Raw genomic sequence first — 21108 nt, 5'->3', positions numbered from 1 at the left:
GTGGGGATTCGAACTGCCGACCTTCTGATCGGCAAGCCCAAGGCTCTGTGGTTTAACCCACAGCACCACCAGCGTCCCTATTTTCATCAGAGGAATGTTGGAGAGTATAAATAGTAAAATGTGACCCCAAACCATCTGAAGACAGCCCTGTGTAGGGAAGCTTTTTAATGTTTAATTGTGTTTTTATATATCATGGAAGCCTCTCAGAGTGGCTGGAGCAACCCAGTCAAGATGGCTAGGGTATAAATAGTAAAATTATTATTATTGAATAAGATATCCCTATTTTTACTTAAGAAATGTTGGAGGGTGTGCTTCTCTACTATGGCGAGGTGTATTGTGTATCTGTCCAAATTATAGGCATTACTTTAAAATGTGCACCCTTACACCAGAGTCAGTTTTAGGGTAATGTGACCAGTGTGGTCACACTGGGTGCCCCACTGCATGGGGTCCCAAAACAATGCTGTAGAACAGAGTGTGGGGGGCAGGGGGAGTGCTGAATTTTAGTGTTGTGCAGGGCGCTGCTGAAATTTGAGAGAATACAGTGGTACCTCGGGTTAAGTACTTAATTCGTTCCGGAGGTCCATTCTTAACCTGAAACTGTTCTTAACCTGAAGCAGCACTTTAGCTAATTGGGCCTCCTGCTGCCGCCGCGCCACCGGAGTATGATTTCTGTTCTCATCCTGAAGCAAAGTTCTTAACCTGAAGCATAGTTTGTAACCTGAAGCGTATGTAACCTGAACAGTGGCGTAGCGTGGGGGGTGCAGGGGGGGCCGGCCACACCGGGCGCAACATCGGGGGGGGCACGCTCGCACTCGCAGCTCTCTGCCCCCTGCTAAAATCCACGGGTTAGGGGGCGCAAATTACTTGCCTTGCCCCGGGTGCTGACAACCCACGCTACGCCACTGAACCTGAAGCGTATGTAACCCGAGGTACCACTGTATGTGAATTTTATGTATCCTCTTTTTCTTTTGATGATGAATTGCAAATGGCTACCCGACTCCCAACCAGCACATATTCATTAGAAAGTCAGGAGACAGCACTCATGCATACAGCTGCATAACTGGACAGCAGTCTCCACGTAATTCAAACTCTCTTGTGTTTGGGGGGTCGTCCACACTTCTGCTTGCCCATGCTTTCTAGGCATGGGTCCGAGTGGTTTTCCATTTGCCCCACCGCATTCCCCAGGAAAACCTGCTGTTTTCCACTCAATCAGAACAAACTGCAGAAAACCCGACATACTTCATTCCATTTTAGCAGTAAACAGCAGTTTCCCCTGGGCAAGCGTAAATGTGGACGGCACCTTAGATTTGCACATGACCTATCTACAGATATTCCATTTAATACCCATATGCAGGGCTGGATTTAGGTCTGGTGGGGCCCTAAGCTACTGAAGGTAATGGGGCCCTTTATATGTCCAGCTGTCCTTTGTCAACAACAAATTGTCGCTGTTTTTTGTGTTGAATATATGCTATATGGTAATTTATGGACCTAATAGGTGTTGAAAGCCATTTGCACATAACAAATAGGAGCCTACACAACACAAAACACGGTTGCTGTGTGTAGATTTTATTTTATTTGTTTTTTATCTTATATTTTGGAAATGTACATCCAGTGGTTTTTTCCTTTAAATTTTTTGGGGGCCCCCAAGAGACTGGCGCCCTAAGCTATAGCTTGTTTAGCTTATACATGAATCCGGCACTGCCCATATGCCCCAATATGTGTTCATTTAGCACACCTAGAATGCCTGTAAACTGCTAGAGGGGGAGGCTGGATGCCTCTGGCAGAACGTGCCAGGTGGCCTCAGGCATGCATTAAGCTGTAAGAGCTCCCCAAGGTCTGTTTAATAGCCTTCCAGCTAGTTCTAGAGGTAATGTTAGGATCTTTGCAGATGAGCCGTTCACACTACATAAGATGCACAGTATTTGCACATTAGTTGTGAGGTCAAATTTATTCCCCCAAGGCAGCGCTTCTGCTTTGAGGATCTTGGGTTTTCCCCAGACTCTGAGGGCAATGTGATAATAACTGTATGAATCCTGTTTTTTATTTATTTGTTAATAGCTTGTTGCCTAAATCCCCAGAAATGTTAAATCCAAAGCTTATCCTTGTTATTTTCCTGCTGTGTTGGCTTAAGTGCTCATTAGGATAACAGGCAGGAGAATACCAGGGTTCTAAAGATAGATAAAGAAAGGAGGACTTGTTCTATAATGTTACATTTCAATTGTTGTTTTTTTTAACTGTAACCAGCCAGTCAGCCTGATGATAGGCTGCTACTTCTGCTGCTTTGTTGCAAACAGCATCATCTTATAAACGGCAGCAGTAAATCCATAGTTACTCCCTGGAATTTGTCACAAGCAAATGCATTCAGTTCATAGTATCTCCATTAAAAAGTTAAATGTGTACGTCTTAAAAGCAGTGACATGAGCCATAGTCTTCACATTGTGTTGTCACTGCCCAAAGAGCAAATTACGAAAAGCATATCCAGATGTCTCGAGACTAGTTTCCAGGTGGATAAAATTGCATAATTCTTAGTTCCAGCATCTTCCATAGTGCAAGGCATCTTTCAGCGTGCTGGGGGGATGCATGAGGTCCATAATTTAGGAGAGGTGGCATAGATCCTCCAGGCAAAGCATGTGCTCAAGTGGACAGTTTTTAAGATGTGTTCTGGAAGAGTTGTGATTGACAAGGGTGAAGCCAGCATCAAATCAGTTTGGGTTCGGGGAGGTTCCAGGTCCAGCATGCCTTGTTGTTTAGTCATTTAGTCGGGTCTAAACATGGACCAGAGCACGCCAGGCCCTCCTGTCTTCCACTGCCTCCCACAGTTTGGTCAAACTCATGTTTGTATGTTCAAGAACACTGTCCAACCATCTCGTCCTCTGTCGTCCCCTTCTCCTTGTGCCCTCCATCTTTCCCAACATCCGGGTCTTTTCCAGGGTGTCTTCTCTTCTCATGAGGTGGCCAAAGTGCTGGAGCCTCAGCTTCATGATCTGTCCTTCCAGTGAGAACTCAGGGCTGATTTCCTTAAGAATGGAGAGGTTTGGCCTTCTTGCAGTCCATTGGACTCTCAAGAGTCTCCTCCAGCACCATAATTCAAAAGCATCAATTCTTCGGCGATTAGCCTTCTTTATGGTCCAGCTCTCACTTCCATACATCACTACTGGGAAAACCATGGCTTTAACTAAAAGGACCTTTGTTGGCAAGGTGATGTCTCTGCTTTTCCAGCATGCCTACAGAATAGCAATGCTGGAATAGCTCAGTTAGTACAGCATGAGAATCTTAATCTCAGGGTCATGCTTTTGAGCCCCACGTTGCGCTGGACTATATCCGATCTTTATTGAGCACCAATTCTGACTTGTTTGCAGAGACATGATGACAAATTATCATTCATCTTGATTTGCTGGTGCAGTGTTTACACAGCTTCCCATTAATCATTGGTTCATCTCACACTTTTCAGTGTGTTTCCCTATCACTTTCCTAACAGCAAAAAAAAACCACTAAAAAGAAAAGTAAAATCTATTTGTTGCAAGAGTGCTTTAATCGCATAACCTAGAGTTCCAATTTGTGCTTGAATTTCCCCTGCAAAATACTGACAATCTGGAAGCAATCTCACTCCTCCCCAGGGACATTTCATATGCCTCCTCAGTAAGCTAGGTCCAACATTTCCTAAAGCGGGAATATCATTTCTGTCAGTCTCTGGAAATTTATTCCCCTTGTGGTCAAGCATATTCACACACACCTACTTTCTCCAAGTTACTTGCCATTTGTTTCAGAGGTCCTGCTGTAGGGGTGGTCTGCCGTCGCATTGGCTTGTTAGGAAGGACTGAACTATAAATTTGGGTGCTTCATGTGGGCACATTTTTAGGCTGACAGTATTTTCTAAAACACCGGAATAATTGTCATTTAAATCGTTTTGAACTTAGACTTATGTTGAGGAAGCGTTCTTCTAACAGTTAATAGATAGCGAGAGCGCAATTTGAAAAACCTCATTACAGAAGCAAATGTTCTTGCTCCTGCGCCTGCCTAGGAATTGTTTTAATAATGGGATCCTCAGGGAAATGGTGTCAAGGAAAAAGATGGGAGCATTCAGCAATGCTACAAAATGAGGAGATGCCAAAAACTTGTAAAAAAGAAGAAAAGGTTGCATTCTCATTCCTGAAGTCTCAGGAATATCATTGTGTGGTAGCTGATTGAAATATGGCAGCTGACAATCATTCTTGGTTTCCTCCACTCCTCTATTCCTCACTGCCACACTTCTGCTGGCAGATTCTGAGGATCAGGAGATAACCCCACAGCTTGAAACCCTGGAGACTAGAATAAGCCAATGGCTACAGAAGAACGTTCCGGAACTTTAACTTACCTGATAACAGCATGAATGGGCTGAGGCCTCTAGTCAATTAGCACCTAGCTCAAGCCATAAATATAGGGCAGTTGCTCCAGGTCACTGCTGAGGCAACTTGTATGTTCTGCCTCAGCTGCAGGATCACTAACCATGGGACTGAAACCCATAACTTGGTCCATCTCCAAGGTTCCCTGTCAACTTGGAACCCAGGAACTACTGACTTCCCCTTTGCTTGAGCTATCACACAACTGTGTGGTGGGGATCAGGACTCACATAGCAAATGCATGGAGAGGAAATCAGGGCTGTTGTTGACCCTGCATGCAGTGTTGACATACTCACATTAAGCATAGCATCTTCAGGTAACCTTCCACATACAGCTGTATGTTGAATGCAAATAGGACACAGGCAAGGGGACACCGATGCGTTTAATATTTGGTGTATAACTGGGGGTGGGGACAAGTGAATTTGTCTTAGTAGAAGAATTATTGATTCATGGGTACCATATTAATACGTATGCATATATCACATGCTCTATTTTTACATTTATAAACTAAGGGGGTGGGGGTGAGATGGAGGTGGCAATGTGTCCATGCAAGGTCCCCTTGAAGCTGCATAGTGTTCCAACTCCTACTCAAAACAAATACACTTACTTGGAAGTAAGAAAGAGATCTTTATTCAGCCAGTATCAGTACAGGCTCGCCAGCAGACATGATGCTCAGGATTCAGTTTGGGAGCAGGGGAAGAGGTTTAGAACTAGCTGGAAATGACAAGGATGTCCCAACAAGTTTCCCCACTCCTCCCGCCAAGATCTAAAGATGAGGCTTGGCACGCTCACTCTCTCACTTTGCAGGAATGCTGAGATAGCAAGTGCATTCTATGTTGAGATGGGGGGGCTGCTCCTATCTATGAAGGCAGCCCCTGCATCTTGGTGACAATGCCCTCCTGTTTAGTCACTGCTGCTTCCTCTTCGGCCTTCCTCAGCTTCCAGTGAAACTCTCCTCTCCACAGGAAGGTCAAAGGGAGAGACAGCATCCCTGCTCCCCATTCTAAAGTGACTGGAGTTGGGGCAGCAAGAGGAGAGATGCCTTCTCCTCCTCCTACCCAGGTTCCCACCATTTAGTCCCCATTTCTTCCTCTTCATCCTTCAGGGCCTGCCAAGCCTTATCCCAACAGGGCCCAACAAAATCTGGTGCTCAATCTACAAGTTTATAATACCCCACAACTCAATAATCCCTGTTCAAGAGTTTGCCCTTTATGTTCCTCACAACAGCATCTTGTGAGTTGCTGACGGCTCTTATAAGCACCATTCAGAGAGTTGAATAAACTGATCTGGTGCCTGTGTTCCCAGCTGCACAGCCATTCTCTGACTTGAATAATTCTCCTACGCAAGGAAGCAAATTGTGTTCCAGGTTTGTGGATGGATCTGTTGAGGGAAACGATGACAATCATTGTCATCGTGATTTGTTATTCACAACTGCTCCATTCTGTAGTGAATTTCATTTCGTGCATTTGTTATGAAGGCACGGAGAACAACTGAGCTACATCTCAATACAAGCACCGAATTGGAGAGAACAAATTTACAGGTCAGATAATGCAACTTCCATGCAGAATGGAATCTTTGCACCTCCAAATGGCAGGAATTAAGTACTGGCTCAGAAAAAATTCCCACCCTCCACTTAAAAACCAATCATGATATTTATACTTGATGCTCTGATGTCTGCATTGGCTCACTGAATTTTCCAGGCACAAGGCAGGTTACTGCTTATAAAATACGACACACTCAAACGTGCCAGCGAAGTGCAGAGTGTTAAATAACTTCTGGATGACCTTGCTATTGCATGGAACATCTCAGAAATGGTGAGCTTTCCATTAGCCTTGCCATAGTGGTCCATACAATGGTAGTCTCCCAACTGGGCTACTGTAATGCACTGTTTGTGAAGCTACCCTTGTGCCTGTTTTGGAAGTGGTAGCTGCTTAGGATGCAAAGTTGGATACCCGGCTTTACACCTATTATGCCAGTGTTGAAAGATCTGCATTGGCTGCCTATTAGTTACCAAGCCAAGTTCAGGGTTTTGTGGTTAACCTTTAAGGCCTGTAGAACTTGGGGCCACCTTCCCCAGTTCGGACCAAGCCAATTTTTAAGATATCCCAAAGAGACAACATGGACCTCACCCTCTGGAATGCCCTCCCGTAGATGATTCAAGGGACTACAATAATGACCAAGCTCTCATTGACTTGTAATTTTTTTATTTTATTTTATTGGCACAGTTTTGTTTGCGATACCCTGTTCTCTTTCAATCAATTTTTTAGGTAATTTTATGGAAAGGTTTTGCTTGGTTTTAAAAAATTGTTTCAAGTAAACTACTTAGAGGTTTTTTACTATATGAAATGGTATAAAATGTTTATATAAATAAATAAATGTAGCCTTCAGGGTGGTTGGGCTTAACATTTAAACAGCAACAGGATGCACACAATAGCAATTACAGCACTCGTTTTATGATCTTCTTCTTTTTACAGCAACCTTGACACAGAAGAGCTTTTCGGTAAGTTAATTTTTAGTCCCAAACCCTTTGTTCTGGGTGTGTCATGGACAGGTGGAGCTAAACAAAAGAGCTCTGTAGCCAAAGTGGCTCCTTTTTAATCACACCAGTTAATTATGCAAAATGCAGCTGTGCAGAACTCCTAGGGAAGGTAATCAATAAACCATTACCACTAATGAGACTAGATAAATGTGCAGAATTACATGCACCTCTCGTATGTCTTTTATTCTAAATTTCTTTCCCCCCCCCTCTCTAGGATATTAACTTAAAATGTATCCCTCTTTTGCTTTGGGGGGGGGGGGATAAGGCAAATGCTGCCTTTAAGTGATCCTGCCCCTTTTCTCCAATCTCCCTACTCCCCCAACACTGGATTGTTTAATGTGTAGATTCTTCCAAGATTCCCCGCTCAAAAAAAAATCTTTGAGGGGGAGACTCCCTAGGGAAGCTGTCTGTGATTTCCTATGCTTTGTGAGCCTCCATACATCTTGCTTTGATAGTTGATAGAAAGGCGAGGGTCATGTGATATTGTGTGAGGTATTTCAGACACCTTACAAGAAGCCCTAGAATGATGTTCACCCTGTGATTATTTCCTTTTGTCACAGTTTCTGAATTACGTGTGTATGTCATGTATCTACACAAAGAGGGTTCTATAGGACCATCTCAATAGCCACTTGCTGGGGCTGGTGTTAGCATCTGACATTCTTACTCGAAGAGGTTCATGTCCTTTCTTTACATTTTTGCCCATTTTTGGTGCTGCTTTCCTTTTCATGTCCCCTTTGCTTCAACAATCTATTGTACCTTTCCTTGTGCAAGCTGCTGATTGCGTACATAGAAGTTAGAATACAGCACAGCATAGCCAGAAGCTGTACCATGTGTCATAAAGCATCAGACTGTTAGCAAACTAACCCCCCATTCTAATGGGAAGCAGCCTTCTACCGGAGTTTAGATCCTTATGCTTCTTGTTCTCTCTCTATATGTATTTGATTCCTATTTTTAAATATATATATAAAAAAATAGAATAATTCCTTGATCTTTCCTCCTTTGCTTGAGCTGTGAATTTCTGTTTCTTTTAGAATATTTTTCCCAACACTTGGGAGAGTATGAAAATGTGCTGTCTGCTTTGGAAGACCTCAATCTATCCATACTGAAGGCAATGGACTCCACAAAGAAAGTAGGAGGAAGTTTTATTCCTGTTCTTCTGCAACACTTAGGATCTGTCTGTCTATCTATCTATCTATCAATCACCCGCACTTTCATAATACAGTGGAACCTTGGTTCTCGAATGGCTTAGTTGACAAACAAATCGGAAGTAAGTGTTCCGGTTTTCAAATGTTCTTCGGAAGCCGAACGTCCGACACGGCTTCTGCTTGAGTGCAGAAAGCTCCTGCAGCCAATCAGAAGCTGTGCCTTGGTTTTCGAACATTTCAGGAGTCAAACAGACTTCCAGAATAGATTAAGTTCGAGAACCAAGGTACCACTGTGTTATAATAAGGTTGTGTACAACATGCAAGATTATAATATCAGTTTAAAACGTCAGTAATTACTGGTTGGTTAAAAAGAACAAAATCATAGTGCCCAGGCCTGTCTAAACAACACAGTTTTCAGAAGACTTAAAAAAAGAAGGCAAGGATGATTTCTGTTGGTAGGGAGTTCCACAGGCCACCCTAAAGGCTCAGTCCCTAGTAAAGGGATGAGTTTATTGGAGTGGACACACACACTTTAAATTTCAATACTCTTCATGCCTGCAAAAGTTTTGGGAGGCTTCAATTTCAATCAGTTTATATCCCATAACATCCTGTTCAAATCCTGTAACTTTTTTATACCACAAAGGTTCTGGTTTATTTTTGTCCCCCTTTCGTTGCACAGTAGCCCCTCCAGAAGCACCACAGCACAAACTAAAACAGAAAAAAAAACCCCACCATGAATGTCCTGTTTTGATGCCAAGAGCATGTTGCAAAATATACCCATCTGGAGGAGGGGTTCTAGATTGTTGTCAGATTTTCCCAGGCGTTTTCTTCACCCATTTGCAGAGTTATTGATAAATCCGTATGCAGACAACTGTTTTCATAAGTTTGGTCAATGATTTGATTTGTAAAAATGAGATACGTTTTTAGCCAGTGCATCCGAAGAACTGTATCAAATTAGCCAGTGGCAACCGATGAGGTTTTTATAGCTAGCTGTGATAAATTAAGAATGTCCATCTTGTCTTCTTTTTGGAATTCTAGACATCTGCCTGGTTATTGGCTAGAGATGAACCTTTGATGTAATTCAGCAAGGGAATATCCACAAAGTATCTGAAATTACATTGGAATGTCAAAGGATATGGATGGCAACTTTAGGTTGTTTTCCAAACATTTATCTCCTAGAAAGATCTGCCAGAACACCCATTTCTGTTTTTCAGTGGTAAAGCACATGCACTGCATGCAAAAGTAAGGTAGAAAAAAGGTAAAGGTAAATGACCCCTAGATGGTTAAGTCCAGTCAAAGGGGACTATGGGGTTGTGGCGCTCATCTCGCTTTCAGGCCGAGGGAGCCGGCGTTTGTCCACAGACAGCTTTCTGGGTCATGTGGCCAGCATGACTAAACCGCTTCTGGTGCAACGGAACACCGTGACGGAAACCAGAGCGCACGGAAACACTGTTTACTTTCCCACTGCAGCGATAACTATTTATCTACTTGCACTGGTGTGCTTTCGAACTGCTAGGTTGGCAGGAGCTGGGACAGAGCAACAGGAGCTCACCCCGTTGCGGGGATTCGAACCACCGACCTTCTGATTGGCAAGCCCAAGAGGCCCAGTGGTTTAGACCACAGCGCCACCCGCAAAAGTGCCTACCTTCAATCCATGACATTCCCAGAATGGGGCTGGGAAAGACCCCTGTCTGAAACCTACTGCCAGTCTGTGCAGCAGACACTCTGGAACTAGATAGACCACTGGTCTGACTCTGTATCAAGCAATTCCCTATGTTCCTATTATTGACTGCCTAGGTCAAACAATTTGAATGTTGAGAAGCAGGACCCAATCGCCCCTAGGTCTTTAGCGATGCAACACACCTACACCTAGCATCTTGCAAGATCCAACATGGTGCACACTTTTCCGGGCGATTGGCTCACTGTTTCCCAAGGGTGCCCTGGAAACAAATGTAGATTTTGTTGTGCAGCAGCAGACTTCAGCAGTGCAACTTAGAGGCAGATCAACAAAGAATTTTAGATCTCTTCCTTCGGAAAACAAGACTCTCCAAAGCCGTAGAGGCCTTGGTCAGTTGGTGTTTTTTACTTGAGGAGAATTTCTGAACTGGGTCCCTGGATAAACCAAATTCATCTTTGGTATCCAGGGTAACCAAGTACGTTGTGAGGGGGTTTGAGAGAAAGAGAGAACGAATGGACAAACTGTGGTCAGTGAACACCAGGTCAGTATTGGTTGAAAACAGCAAAAACCTGAAGTCACGTAGGGAATAAAACTGCCATTGCCTTGTTCAAAGAGCTCTGCCCCCCCCCATAGTAATAAAACAATGTATATCCTTTTATATCCCTTATTGATTTTATTACTCAGTTATAACATCACTGAGTGTGTTGCCATACCTGCAGCCATACCTGGGCTTAAATGTCTGCAAAGGAAATCCTGCTATCTGCTCCCTGAGCAATTAAGAACCTTAGAAGATCCAGTTTCTTAATCGAGCAGGGATCCTGGTTGTTCATGTTATGTCACCGGGAGAAAGAACAAGAAATAGTAATGCGTGGATTAAAAATGCCTTTAAGTCTACCCTTTGTCCCCACCCCCCTTTTATTTTTGAAGGATGGGACTTAAATACAAAAGATACCCTTACAAAAACATGTTTGGCTGATGCCTTGTTGTTGTGTCACTGAGGCAGAACAGGCAAAATGCAGGGAGTGAAAGCCCTGTGTATTTATAGTGGAGTGTCTGGGGAGAGGAAGAAATGGGAAGAAATGTGGCATATAAATCCCATTACTTCGCTCCTGGAGATGAGCTGCTATGAGTCACTTCTGCTGCAAAATAGGACTGTGACCAGATTAACAATTGGTTTGGGGAAGGTTTTCCTTGCATCTGTCAGGTTACAATTTGCCTGATCAAAGTGGAAATCGGAAGAACTGTTTTTAGCTATCTTTCTGTCTAACTTACCAAAACTGAAAGTATTTATATTTATCATTATCATCATCATTATTATTATTTACCCTTCCTTTGCTACAAGATCCCAGGGCAGGTGCCAACAATTAAAACACAATGCTCAACACAAACACAGAAATTAGGTGGGTCTTAAAAATATAGGGCTGCCCGGGATTTCAAAGGCGGAATTGACGTGCGGGGCAAATTTCCGAAATGTGGCAATTTGTCTTAGGCAAGTCAATCAAAAAAATTGTGGGGTTTTTTGGCATTTTTGAAAAAAACCAACACTTTCATTATTTCATTATTTATTTATTTTATTTGGTTTTCAGATTAAAGTTTCACAATTACATACCCAACATACAACATAAAAACAAGATTCCAAAGAATCTCCTGGACTTCCCTCCTCCCCTTGGTGGGTCCTATTATTTGTCATTTCCTCCTGCATCTTTTATGATAATCCAGATCTTTTACATCCCCGTTATGTCCAAAATTCACCATTAAGCTACATGAACGCTCAACATTTTCAGTGCTTTCCTAAAAAAGTTCAACAACTTTTGGGGTGTCCTGGTTTTTACTTTTTGAAAGACAGCAACCCTAAAAAATAAGTAGAGATGTGTCTTCAGCAGGGGATATAAGAGGATACCAGAATGCTTAGCAAGCAGAATGAAGGAAGCTACTCCTATTTCTTAACCTTTTGCTATTATTGGAACATGGTGGTGTTCTTGTTTTGCGGGCAGCTATTCACATCAAACATTTTACTGTTTTGAGAACCAGCAACAGCATCAGAACAGCTGAGGTAGGCTGAGAACTGTTTCCATCCTCTCGCCACCACTCCAGCCCCTTTTGCAGTTTGGAAAGAGCAGGCAGCAGCCAGGAATCACACCTGACACCTGTGACTTAGTGGAAAAGGACCCCCCACTTTCCCATAACTATAATTGGGAGCAATTTTTTCTTGGCAGCCATTTTCAGTATTTGGTTGTAAACTAAGGAAATCAGATGGGAACTGGTAGTCCTGTTTGGAGGAGGCTTTTTAGTGAGTAGAGAAAACATCATTATTTACTGGTGATGTAATGGTTTTCCTGTAAACTATATTGTGAGGCTTACCTGAAAAATGGTATAATGTTATTTGTTTGTTTGTTGTGGCAAAAAGGAAACTGAATGAGACCATTGGCTATATGTCTCTATACTGCCCACTGCACCTGATGCTGCCGCTGGCTCCTCGGATGAAAGTCTCTCGAAACCTTGAGATTCATTTTTAAAGAAAACAAAATGGATAAGCCAGGGTTGAAGTACTGGGCATTTGTATGCCAAGAACGACTGGGGACAGACAAATCTGCTACATTTTTTGTTTTGTCATTTCCCCCTAGTGGTAAAATTCATTTCTCTGCTTCTCCATGGCAATTTTGACCCCCCCCCCCCCTTTTAAATCCACATTAAAATCTGCCAGCATTTTAGTGCATTTCCCCCCCAATAAGCACACTTTTATATGTAGTTTTGGAAAAAAAATACACATTTTTGCAAGCAATCTCTTCTAATGCAATGCATTTCTGTATGTCGTTTTCATGAATATCTTCGTTTTTGTGTACACCGTTCCCCTACTATATGTGTTTTTGTCACACTGGCTGGGCAACTGCATCACAAAATTTGGAAAACTGTGAATTTCAAATGATAACTGTGTTACCGTTCCTGTATTGGTTTGAGATGTGAGATGAGTTTCCCATTAGAATCCACCCACTGCACACACATACAGGGAAGAATATTATGTATGCTTTCCCAAAAAACATTTAGAAAATTAAAATATAATAATTTTATTGCAGCTGTTTGAAACTGTGCAGGCTATAGAGTTGCACTGTGCTTCTATTTAATTTATTTAAAAGCATGACAGACCCTTAAGGTCAGAGGAAAGAGACTAAGTGGGGCAGCAGGAGCAAAGGACTGGAGCTGTCAGGAATGCAATCTAGAGCTGTGAACATTTCTTCTTGCGATGTTATTTTCCCCCACACAAGAGACAAGAACTCCTGGGGTTCGCTTTCATTTCTTGCCTGCATTTTATGACACTAGACATAAGAGAAGCCAAGAGAAGTTGGTGCTTTAATCTTGCAACTAGCAAGAGGAAAGCTTTTTTATTATTGTTGTTTACTTTAACACACCAAAAAGAAAAAACAAATATCCATCAATGCAAAACATAGCAAGAGGAAAGCTTGTGTGAATAGTCAGAACTCTCAGAATGATGATCTCACCCACATGAATCAATACAGGCAATTGCACAGGCTTTCTTTCAATATAACAATTAGTCTTACGCACCCCATCGATAAAAATCAAATCATGTCTTCTACCACCTCTTGTGCTTATGAGTAGGTAAACGAGCCTCTCTAAAGGAATAATGCAATTATATGCATCTTTACTAGACAGTCATAGAAAAAAGAAGTCCTGTAATCATTTGCTCCTCGGTTCTCAATCCCTCTGCTGATTTCGTAATATTTCCTTTATTTACAAATATACACGCAGAGTATAGTGGAAGCCTCAGCATTCCTTGTGTGCCACTAGGAGAACTCCAACCATCAACTGATTGACGGTTTTTGCAAAGTGCTGTACCCATAGATTTGCAGGTGCTGCCAATCACCTGGCCGGGGGTGCCTGCAAACCCTTTTTGCCTCTTTACCTGCCCTTCGAGGGGTACGGTGGCACCGAGACCTAAATAATGCCCCCCCCGCCGTTAGTTAGCACAGCCTTTGCCAAACTGGTGCCCTTCAAATGTTTGGGGCTACAACTCCCATCAGTCCCAGCTAGTAGTGGGGGAATACATTTCATTGTACAGTGGTACCTCGGCTTAAGTACTTAATTCGTTCTGGAGGTCCGTTCTTAACCTGAAACTGTTCTTAACCTGATGCACCACTTTAGCTAATGGGGCCTCCCGCTGCTGCCACACCGCCAGAGCACAATTTGTGTTCTCATCCTGAAGCAAAGTTCTTAACCTGAAGCACTATTTCTGGGTTAGCGGAGTCTGTAACCTGAAGCGGATGTAACCTGAAGCATATGTAACCCGAGGTACCACTGTACACAGGTTGTACATTGACAATAAAGGTATTATTATTATTAATACATCGGGAGGGTATCCCAAGCTAATGAAGGCTAACCTAGCATATCCCCAAATTACTCATCAGAATTCTTGTTGCAGGTTAGACACCTGTAATGTTTTATAGATTTGAACATCCTTTGATCATGCGTCACTAAAGCCTCTTTTATGTCACCAAACCACTCGCAGGCGAGGCAGATCTTCCGAGAACCCCTTTGTCAATATTTTGTCCATTTGTCAACAAAGGATACTGCTCTTCAAAGGCAGCCATTTTGGGTATCTGCCAGAGAATATGAATTTCAGTTCCCATTACGGCAACATTACTGTGGATGGTCCTGGTGTGGTGTCACAAAGAATCAAAGCTTCCAGTGATGGAATTAGCCCTGCTGGATACTATGGCAGCTTTAATCCAATTAGAGGAGCCATGTCGAAGGATTTAGGGGGAGGCGGAAATTCGCCTTGCTGGTACAAACGCGTTCTGTCACTTTTGAGAGGCCACCGCAAATGTTTTTCACGCGGAGCTGGTGCCAGCTTCAGAGTGGCGCTAAAGGGAGTCACAAACAATCTGTCCTGCCAGGCTTCCCCGCACCCTTTAGCTTTAGAAGTAGCAGCTATTATGAATTGTGATATCGCAGGCTTGATTAATGTTGGTGGCAACTTTAATGTTTTCAGGTGCATAATTAGCATGGGTGGTACATGGGACGTCTTCACAGCTGGGATTTCAATAACCGTTTGATGTCCTAGCAGGAACAGCATGTGTTTCTGTCTTAGGATGCTTCCAGACGGTTGCTATTTTCAGGTAGGATTCAGTCACATGCAGGGCAATTCAGGTTGCACAGTTAGAGTTCATTGGGAGCTCCTGCACAACAGATGAATTCTGTACTCTAATGGCAGTGTATTCTATAGTTTAAATGCTTCCCTTTGTGTTTAAATCTTTAACCCACAACTACAGCTGTGCTGCTGCATCTTGTTCCTTCAGACCATGCCTTGGGACTGTATAATGTCCTTTAGCGAAATCCTTGGCATTTACAGTTGTCCATGTACTTCTAAATTATCCCATACCTGTGGTATGGGAACTAATGGCAGGACAAAAGTGGATTTTGCAGGCCCTGATGGTCCCCAAGAGGCTTGTACTTCAAGCTTGGGAGGATATACATATCTATTATGCAATGGTCCAAGGCCCTTTCTGGCCTTGCCACACTTTGAACATATTTCTCATAAACACCAATTTTATTTGATTATCAGGACATACGGATAGCATGTATCAACTTATATGTTTAAAATGAAATGGATGCACTGATGATCATTGTATTATTAATGTGAGTTTGTTTCCTTTTCTCTTTTTTGTTTTCCTTCCCCTCTTTTTTTTTGTTAATCTTGCTATAAAAAGTAATAATTGCAGTAAACAGTATTGCCTCCCTCACCACTCCCATCTATGATTTCTGACGCCTGTAGGTTAATTGCTGGAGTGTGTTTGAGTGCCAAACTAAGCATTATGTTAGAAGTGTATTTAATGTCTCAAGCTTTTCCTCTGAAATAACAGGGGGAAATGATGGAGAAGGGGGAGAGTGAGAATCATGTGAGACTTAACCATGCTTGGTCCTGAGAAAATCCACACACATTGTAAAATGACTATTCATCCCAGAAGGAAATCCTGCCAAGCAATTGGCAGAAATAGCAGTTTCCATCCAAGGGCAAATAGGAACTTTGGGGGCTAATTTTGGTCAGGATTACTTGGGGAGGGGAGGGTTAACCTTCTCTCGCTGTATATTGCAGGCTGGAAGGCCAACTCCCTGGTTGCCAGAAAGAAAAGGAAACTGGACAACTTAGATGCTATCACACATTTAATGCATCACCTAGTTTTGCCCATAGATTAAAAGTTATCTGTAATTAGAGTTATCACCTCTCATGATGAATCATGCAGAGAGACAACAGGCAGCCTCCTATGACAGCAGACCTTTCTGCTGCATGTTGGCATCGTTTTTGCTCCAAATACTCCTAGCATAGACAGGGCAGAATTATCCAGCTCAACCAGAAAGAGATTGAGTAGGGAACTGTAGAGATGCAGAAGGCAGTCTCCTGTGTAGGTGGGGATAGTTTGGGCTCACAGGACCTGCTAACAATTTAACTCAGGTATTCCTTGATCCGCAATAGAACTTCTGTTTTATCAGTGTAGGAATTACTGCCCTGTTTCCTGTCCTTTCTTTTTTGGAAAAAATAGTATAGAAATTGCTTTAGAATCACATTATGACCACATGCTGTCTTCTTATGAGACCACGGAATACAGACTGTGCGCAGCTGATGTTTAGGAGGAAAGCTGCAAAAGTGGGAAATATTACACTTTCCCTTTCTGCTAGTGTCTATTTCTCTTCTGTAGAATTATCAGGAGGCTTCCAAGTTGGAACAGTTTGTGACTCGCTTTTTGCTGAAAGAAACAGTGAATCAGCTACAGTCGCTCCACAATTCCCTGGAGTGCGCCATGGAAACCACAGAGGAACAAACCCGTCAAGATAAGTGAGATTTCAACCACTCCCCCACCCCTGTGGAAATGTATCAGGAATTGTTCCAGGGGGAGGTTGCAACTGAGTAATACTGTGTGCTCCTATTACCTTGCGATTGCAGAAACAAGTCCTGTGCTGAAAATATATCCCTTGTTTTCCCCCCAGTTAGTTTCCATCTAGGAATGATAAAACAGTTTTTGTTGCAAAATTATCAAAGCTGCGCTTAACTTACTTTTCAAGTGGTCAAGGTGTTTGTGAATGAACGTCTCCCTCCCCTCTCTTATTCTAGAAATCATCTCAGTAGCAGTCAACACTGGGCAGCCTTCCTGGGTGCCCTTACATTAGGCTTCCTCAACCTTGGCCCTCCAGATGTTTTTGGCCTTCAACTCCCATGATCCCTAGATAGCAGGACCAGTGGTCAGGGATGCTGGGCATTGTAGTCTCAAAACATCTGGAGGGCTGAGGTTGAGGAAGCCTGCCTTACATCATTCATAACCCTGGGGAAGATGTAATTTCTTCCATGAGGCTTTTTCAGATCAGGAAGTACAGGCAGCCAGGGAGGCTGCAAAGCACTAGAGAAATGTTTTGTGGACGGAAAAACATAATAGGCAAATTTAGACAAATTCATGGAGGAGAGGACTATCAAATGTTAGTAAGCCATGATGGCTATGGCTCTGTCTCCACAGTCAGAGGCAGTAATGTTTCTGAATACCAGTTGCTGGAAACCACAGGAGGGGAGAGTGCCCTTGCACTCGAATCTTGCTTGCGGGTTTCCCACAGCCACTGTCAGTCTCAATACATTTCCTTCCAGTGAATGGTGATTCCATAGGGTGGTATTCAACCAGGTTTTACTCAGAGTAGACTCAGTTGACATTGATGGACCTAACCTTATCATGTTTCTTCATTTCATTGGGTCAACTCTCAGTAAAACTCAGTTGAATTCCACCCAAGCAACGTTTTTTCAAGAGCAGTCTTACCTACTGGGGAAGGTATGTGTTTGCATTTCAAGTGGGTCAACTGCCACATCCAGAGCCTTGCAAGCTCACAGAAGCCAGGGAAGGAACATTTATTCTCTCTTATAAACTTTTCCTCCCATTGCAGCCAGTGGGTGAGAATTACTGTATTTTTCGCTCTATATGACGCACTTTCCCCCTCCTAAAAAGTAAGGGGAAATGTGTGCACGTCTTATGGAGCGAATGCAGGCGGGAGGCTTTGCTCAGCGCTCCCTTTCAAGAGCCGCGTGGAGCGTGTGCGGGGCTCTTGGGGGCTTTTCCCCGAGGAGGGAGAAGGACAGCCTCTCCCGGGCAGGGGATGCACGCTCCCCTTGCCCGGGAGACGCTGCGTGCGGCTATCCCATAAGCCAGGACAGCCAGCGGGATCGCTGCACAGTGATCCTGCTTGCTGTTCTGGCTTCTGGGATTCAGATTTTTTTTTTCTTGTTTTCCTCTTCCAAAAACTAGGTGCGTCTTATGGTCTGGTGCATCTTATAGAGCGCAAAATACAGTACCTATCCCAACTCTGGAGATGGAGTTGCTTTAGCATCTTGGGGGTGGGGGGAGCATGGCTTCCCTGGACATTTCCTTAGCTGTTTGCCATACTTTTAGCCTGCTTTTCAGATAACTGTTGCCTCCACAAGCAGCTCACATCAGTAAGAGAGAGAAAAACAGGCCCTGCTGTCAGACTTGCAAACTAAAGACAGAATACATAAAGGGAGTGGGGTGGGAAAGTTGAGTCCTTCAGGGCCTGAACAAAGTGCTAAACAGTTATGGAAAGTTAGGCTGAGCTTCCCTCGCTGCTGTTCTTGCTTGAAGAGGAGTTGGTGGCTCTTGTTCCTTTGGCCAGTGGATGGAGCCAATTCCCTCGTGGTTTCTGCAGTCCTAGGGCAAATGACAGCAAGAGCAGACTATACTTTCTGGCAGGGAAGAGGTAGCACGCTCCCTGCAGCCACTCCTTCTCTGAACAGTGAAGGACATGCCCCATGGGGCAACACCCCATTCCTGGCTTCACTGCTGTTGGAATAGCAATGGTGGGAGAGTTTTCTATGGCCACAGTGGCAAGCCCCCTGGAGATGGATCTTCTTCTCTGATGGCAGAGGAAGCCGCATGGAATCATATTGCCCCTCAGCCAGTGAAGCCATCTGTCACCTCAGAAAAAAGCAGCTTGCATCAGTTCAGAATTTGAGCTTTGGTATGAACCAGATGCACACCTTTACTGTAGGGATGTTTATTTCGTTCTGATAGGTGAACGACTCCCCCTTTCTCCCCAAGGCCGTGCTGCTTTCCAGTTACCTGGATCGTCAGCCACCCCAAATCTTCCTTTCCCCAGATTTCGCTCAAGGTTATGTTCTAGGCTCTGTGGTGAATGCCAAATTTGTGACAGACCCTCTGCAGTCGGAATGTTTACATTCTGTGACTCGGCAGCTCCTAGTATGTGTGTCTGTATGTGTGAAGAAGATTGGAAACATGCTCAGAATAAAGAGACAGTTTCATTAATCCAATTGATTTATGCATATATAAATATATTTATTTGTAAGACAAAAGCCAGCAAAGCCAGAGGTGCTTGCAGTTAAGCAGCTGGGAAGACGTTCAAGTCGAAGACTCCAAAGGAACAGCAGTTTTTCTCCAGTCAGCCCTCTTTTTAACCAAGGTAACGTTATTTAAGAGAAGTATTGCATTTTCGCTTTTCTGTGCTTTACAAGTTGTAACCACCAAGAACAAGTCATATAAAGTAAAATAGCAAGTTTCATTTAAATTAATATGAAAATTAAATCCCCGTAAAAGGTAATTCTGCTAATTCTTATATTCCACCAAGTGTACGGTTGGGAGGGATAATGCAAAAAAGGGGGCGCCCTGCCAAGTCCAAGTGCTAATAAGAGGCATTTGGAGGATGCATGTATGAGTGATTTGGGTGCTTTAAGGGATACATTTACAAAATGTTGAGATATACCGGTATGAATGGCCCTAAGTTGTCACTTCAGTTGGCCCTGACAAGTCTGGGTGTGAACTCCTGTCATATAGTGGACATGTGCAGTAGTTTGCATTTATCACCCTAAACATTTATTTGCCAGTTGAACAAACTGTCTGTAAAAATACAGTGGAAACAGAAAAGCCAGAAGCTATCCAACATCAGAGAAAATATTAAATTGGAATACGGGGAACAGGTAAAATCAACGCAGTATCAAAAGCAGGCCCTTCTTTTTGCATATACAATTAAGCAAGTGGAGAAAAACCAGCAACGTAGTCATAATTGAACAGTCTGTCCACCTCACTTAGATCTCTGCCTTTACCTGCAGTTCCCTATTTCTGTAGTGGAGGTGTCACCAACTAATCTCAAAGGGCTGTTGCAAGGGACAAAGGGCTTGAAAAACTTCCGTGTTTTAAAAGGGCTGTAGAAACCATGCAGATGATAAAAGTATGAGCTCCCAAACTGGTTTTCAATGCATCTTTTGAAATGCAAACATATTTGAACACATGCAGAGTGCCTTTCCTTTATGACCAACTTCAGTCTTGCCCTGGCACATCTAGGATTTGAGAAAACTGCTCTTGGATAAGAGGGAACTCCTCCTAGCTCAAGGTAGGATATTGAGGCATTTCAAAAACAGGTGTGCAAGATCAAGGGTCCCTGTTGCTGCAGGTTAGCTTGACAAGAAAAAAGGCTGCCTTTGGACACTGATCTACCCCCTTTTTTTGTTTATAGAACAAGCTGTGTTCCTTCCTATATTTGCTCAGCCAGGACACAGAGCAATTTCTGTAGCTGTCCTTTGCACTCATCTAGTGCAAATGTTTTTATCATGAATCAAAAAAAGTCTGCTGTAGTGTGAAAGCTTCCCCTTCCAGAGGCAATAGCAGCTACTGGGGGAGGGGGTGTTAATTAGGACTGTGGCATAAAGCCATCCCCACATAACACAGTCCCAGTTTTGACTGGATTCTCCTGTAGTTGCCATTTAAAAACAAACAAAAAAATGCCAATAAACCCCATAAACCAGACAGGTATTTCCTTGCATAAGGAATGTGCCAGGTTATATCTACCATGAGCAATCTAAGGTCTCTATCTACAGCTAACTATCTTACAAAGGGAAAAGAGATTTTACCCATCACAGTGACAGCAACATTTTGTCACCAGGAGCTGCCACAGGTGACACTGCTAATTTCAGTCAGACTTGTGTGCATAAGAAGGATCAGGATGGGGGCCATTTTTGCATGTTGAAAAAGCCGCTGGAAAAAGCCGCTCTAAGTTTGGAGTTATTTTAATAGCATTCATTTTGAAGATGAATCACAGTCCTCCACATTCTCTAAGAACTCTTCCCACCCTTCTGGCTATGTGCTTATCTGAAACTACTGCATCTGCTGTGTGAGTCTTACTGTACTTTAAACATAAAGACAGCATAGGCGTTTTGTGTAAACCAAAGTATCGGTACTGTAAGAAGCTCGGGCAGCCATTTTTAAGCAGCACATTTCTGCATGCGATTTTGAATATTTAGCACCTTCTGAAGCTTTGCATCTCCACACAGTGTCCAGGAAGAAAAAGGAACTA

The 21108-nt window shown here is 43.2% G+C and overlaps 1 protein-coding gene across 1 annotated transcript in view; it reads left to right on the top strand.

Moving 5' to 3' along the window:
- NECAB1 (N-terminal EF-hand calcium binding protein 1) overlaps positions 1-21108 on the top strand; it is a 46029-nt gene that overhangs the window by 18106 nt on the left and 6815 nt on the right. The window contains exons 4-7 of the mRNA XM_081013569.1: positions 6854-6879; positions 7950-8047; positions 16452-16588; positions 19109-19221. Of these exons, the coding sequence (XP_080869695.1) occupies positions 6854-6879; positions 7950-8047; positions 16452-16588; positions 19109-19221 (374 nt within the window). The remainder of the gene's footprint in view (positions 1-6853; positions 6880-7949; positions 8048-16451; positions 16589-19108; positions 19222-21108) is intronic.

Source organism: Podarcis pityusensis, assembly GCF_964106645.2.
Source record: "Podarcis pityusensis genome assembly, chromosome: 7".
Classification (NCBI taxonomy): domain Eukaryota; kingdom Metazoa; phylum Chordata; class Lepidosauria; order Squamata; family Lacertidae; genus Podarcis; species Podarcis pityusensis.
The sequence above is the reverse complement of the archived record's forward strand: the minus strand, read 5'-3'. Positions and strand labels throughout refer to the sequence as shown.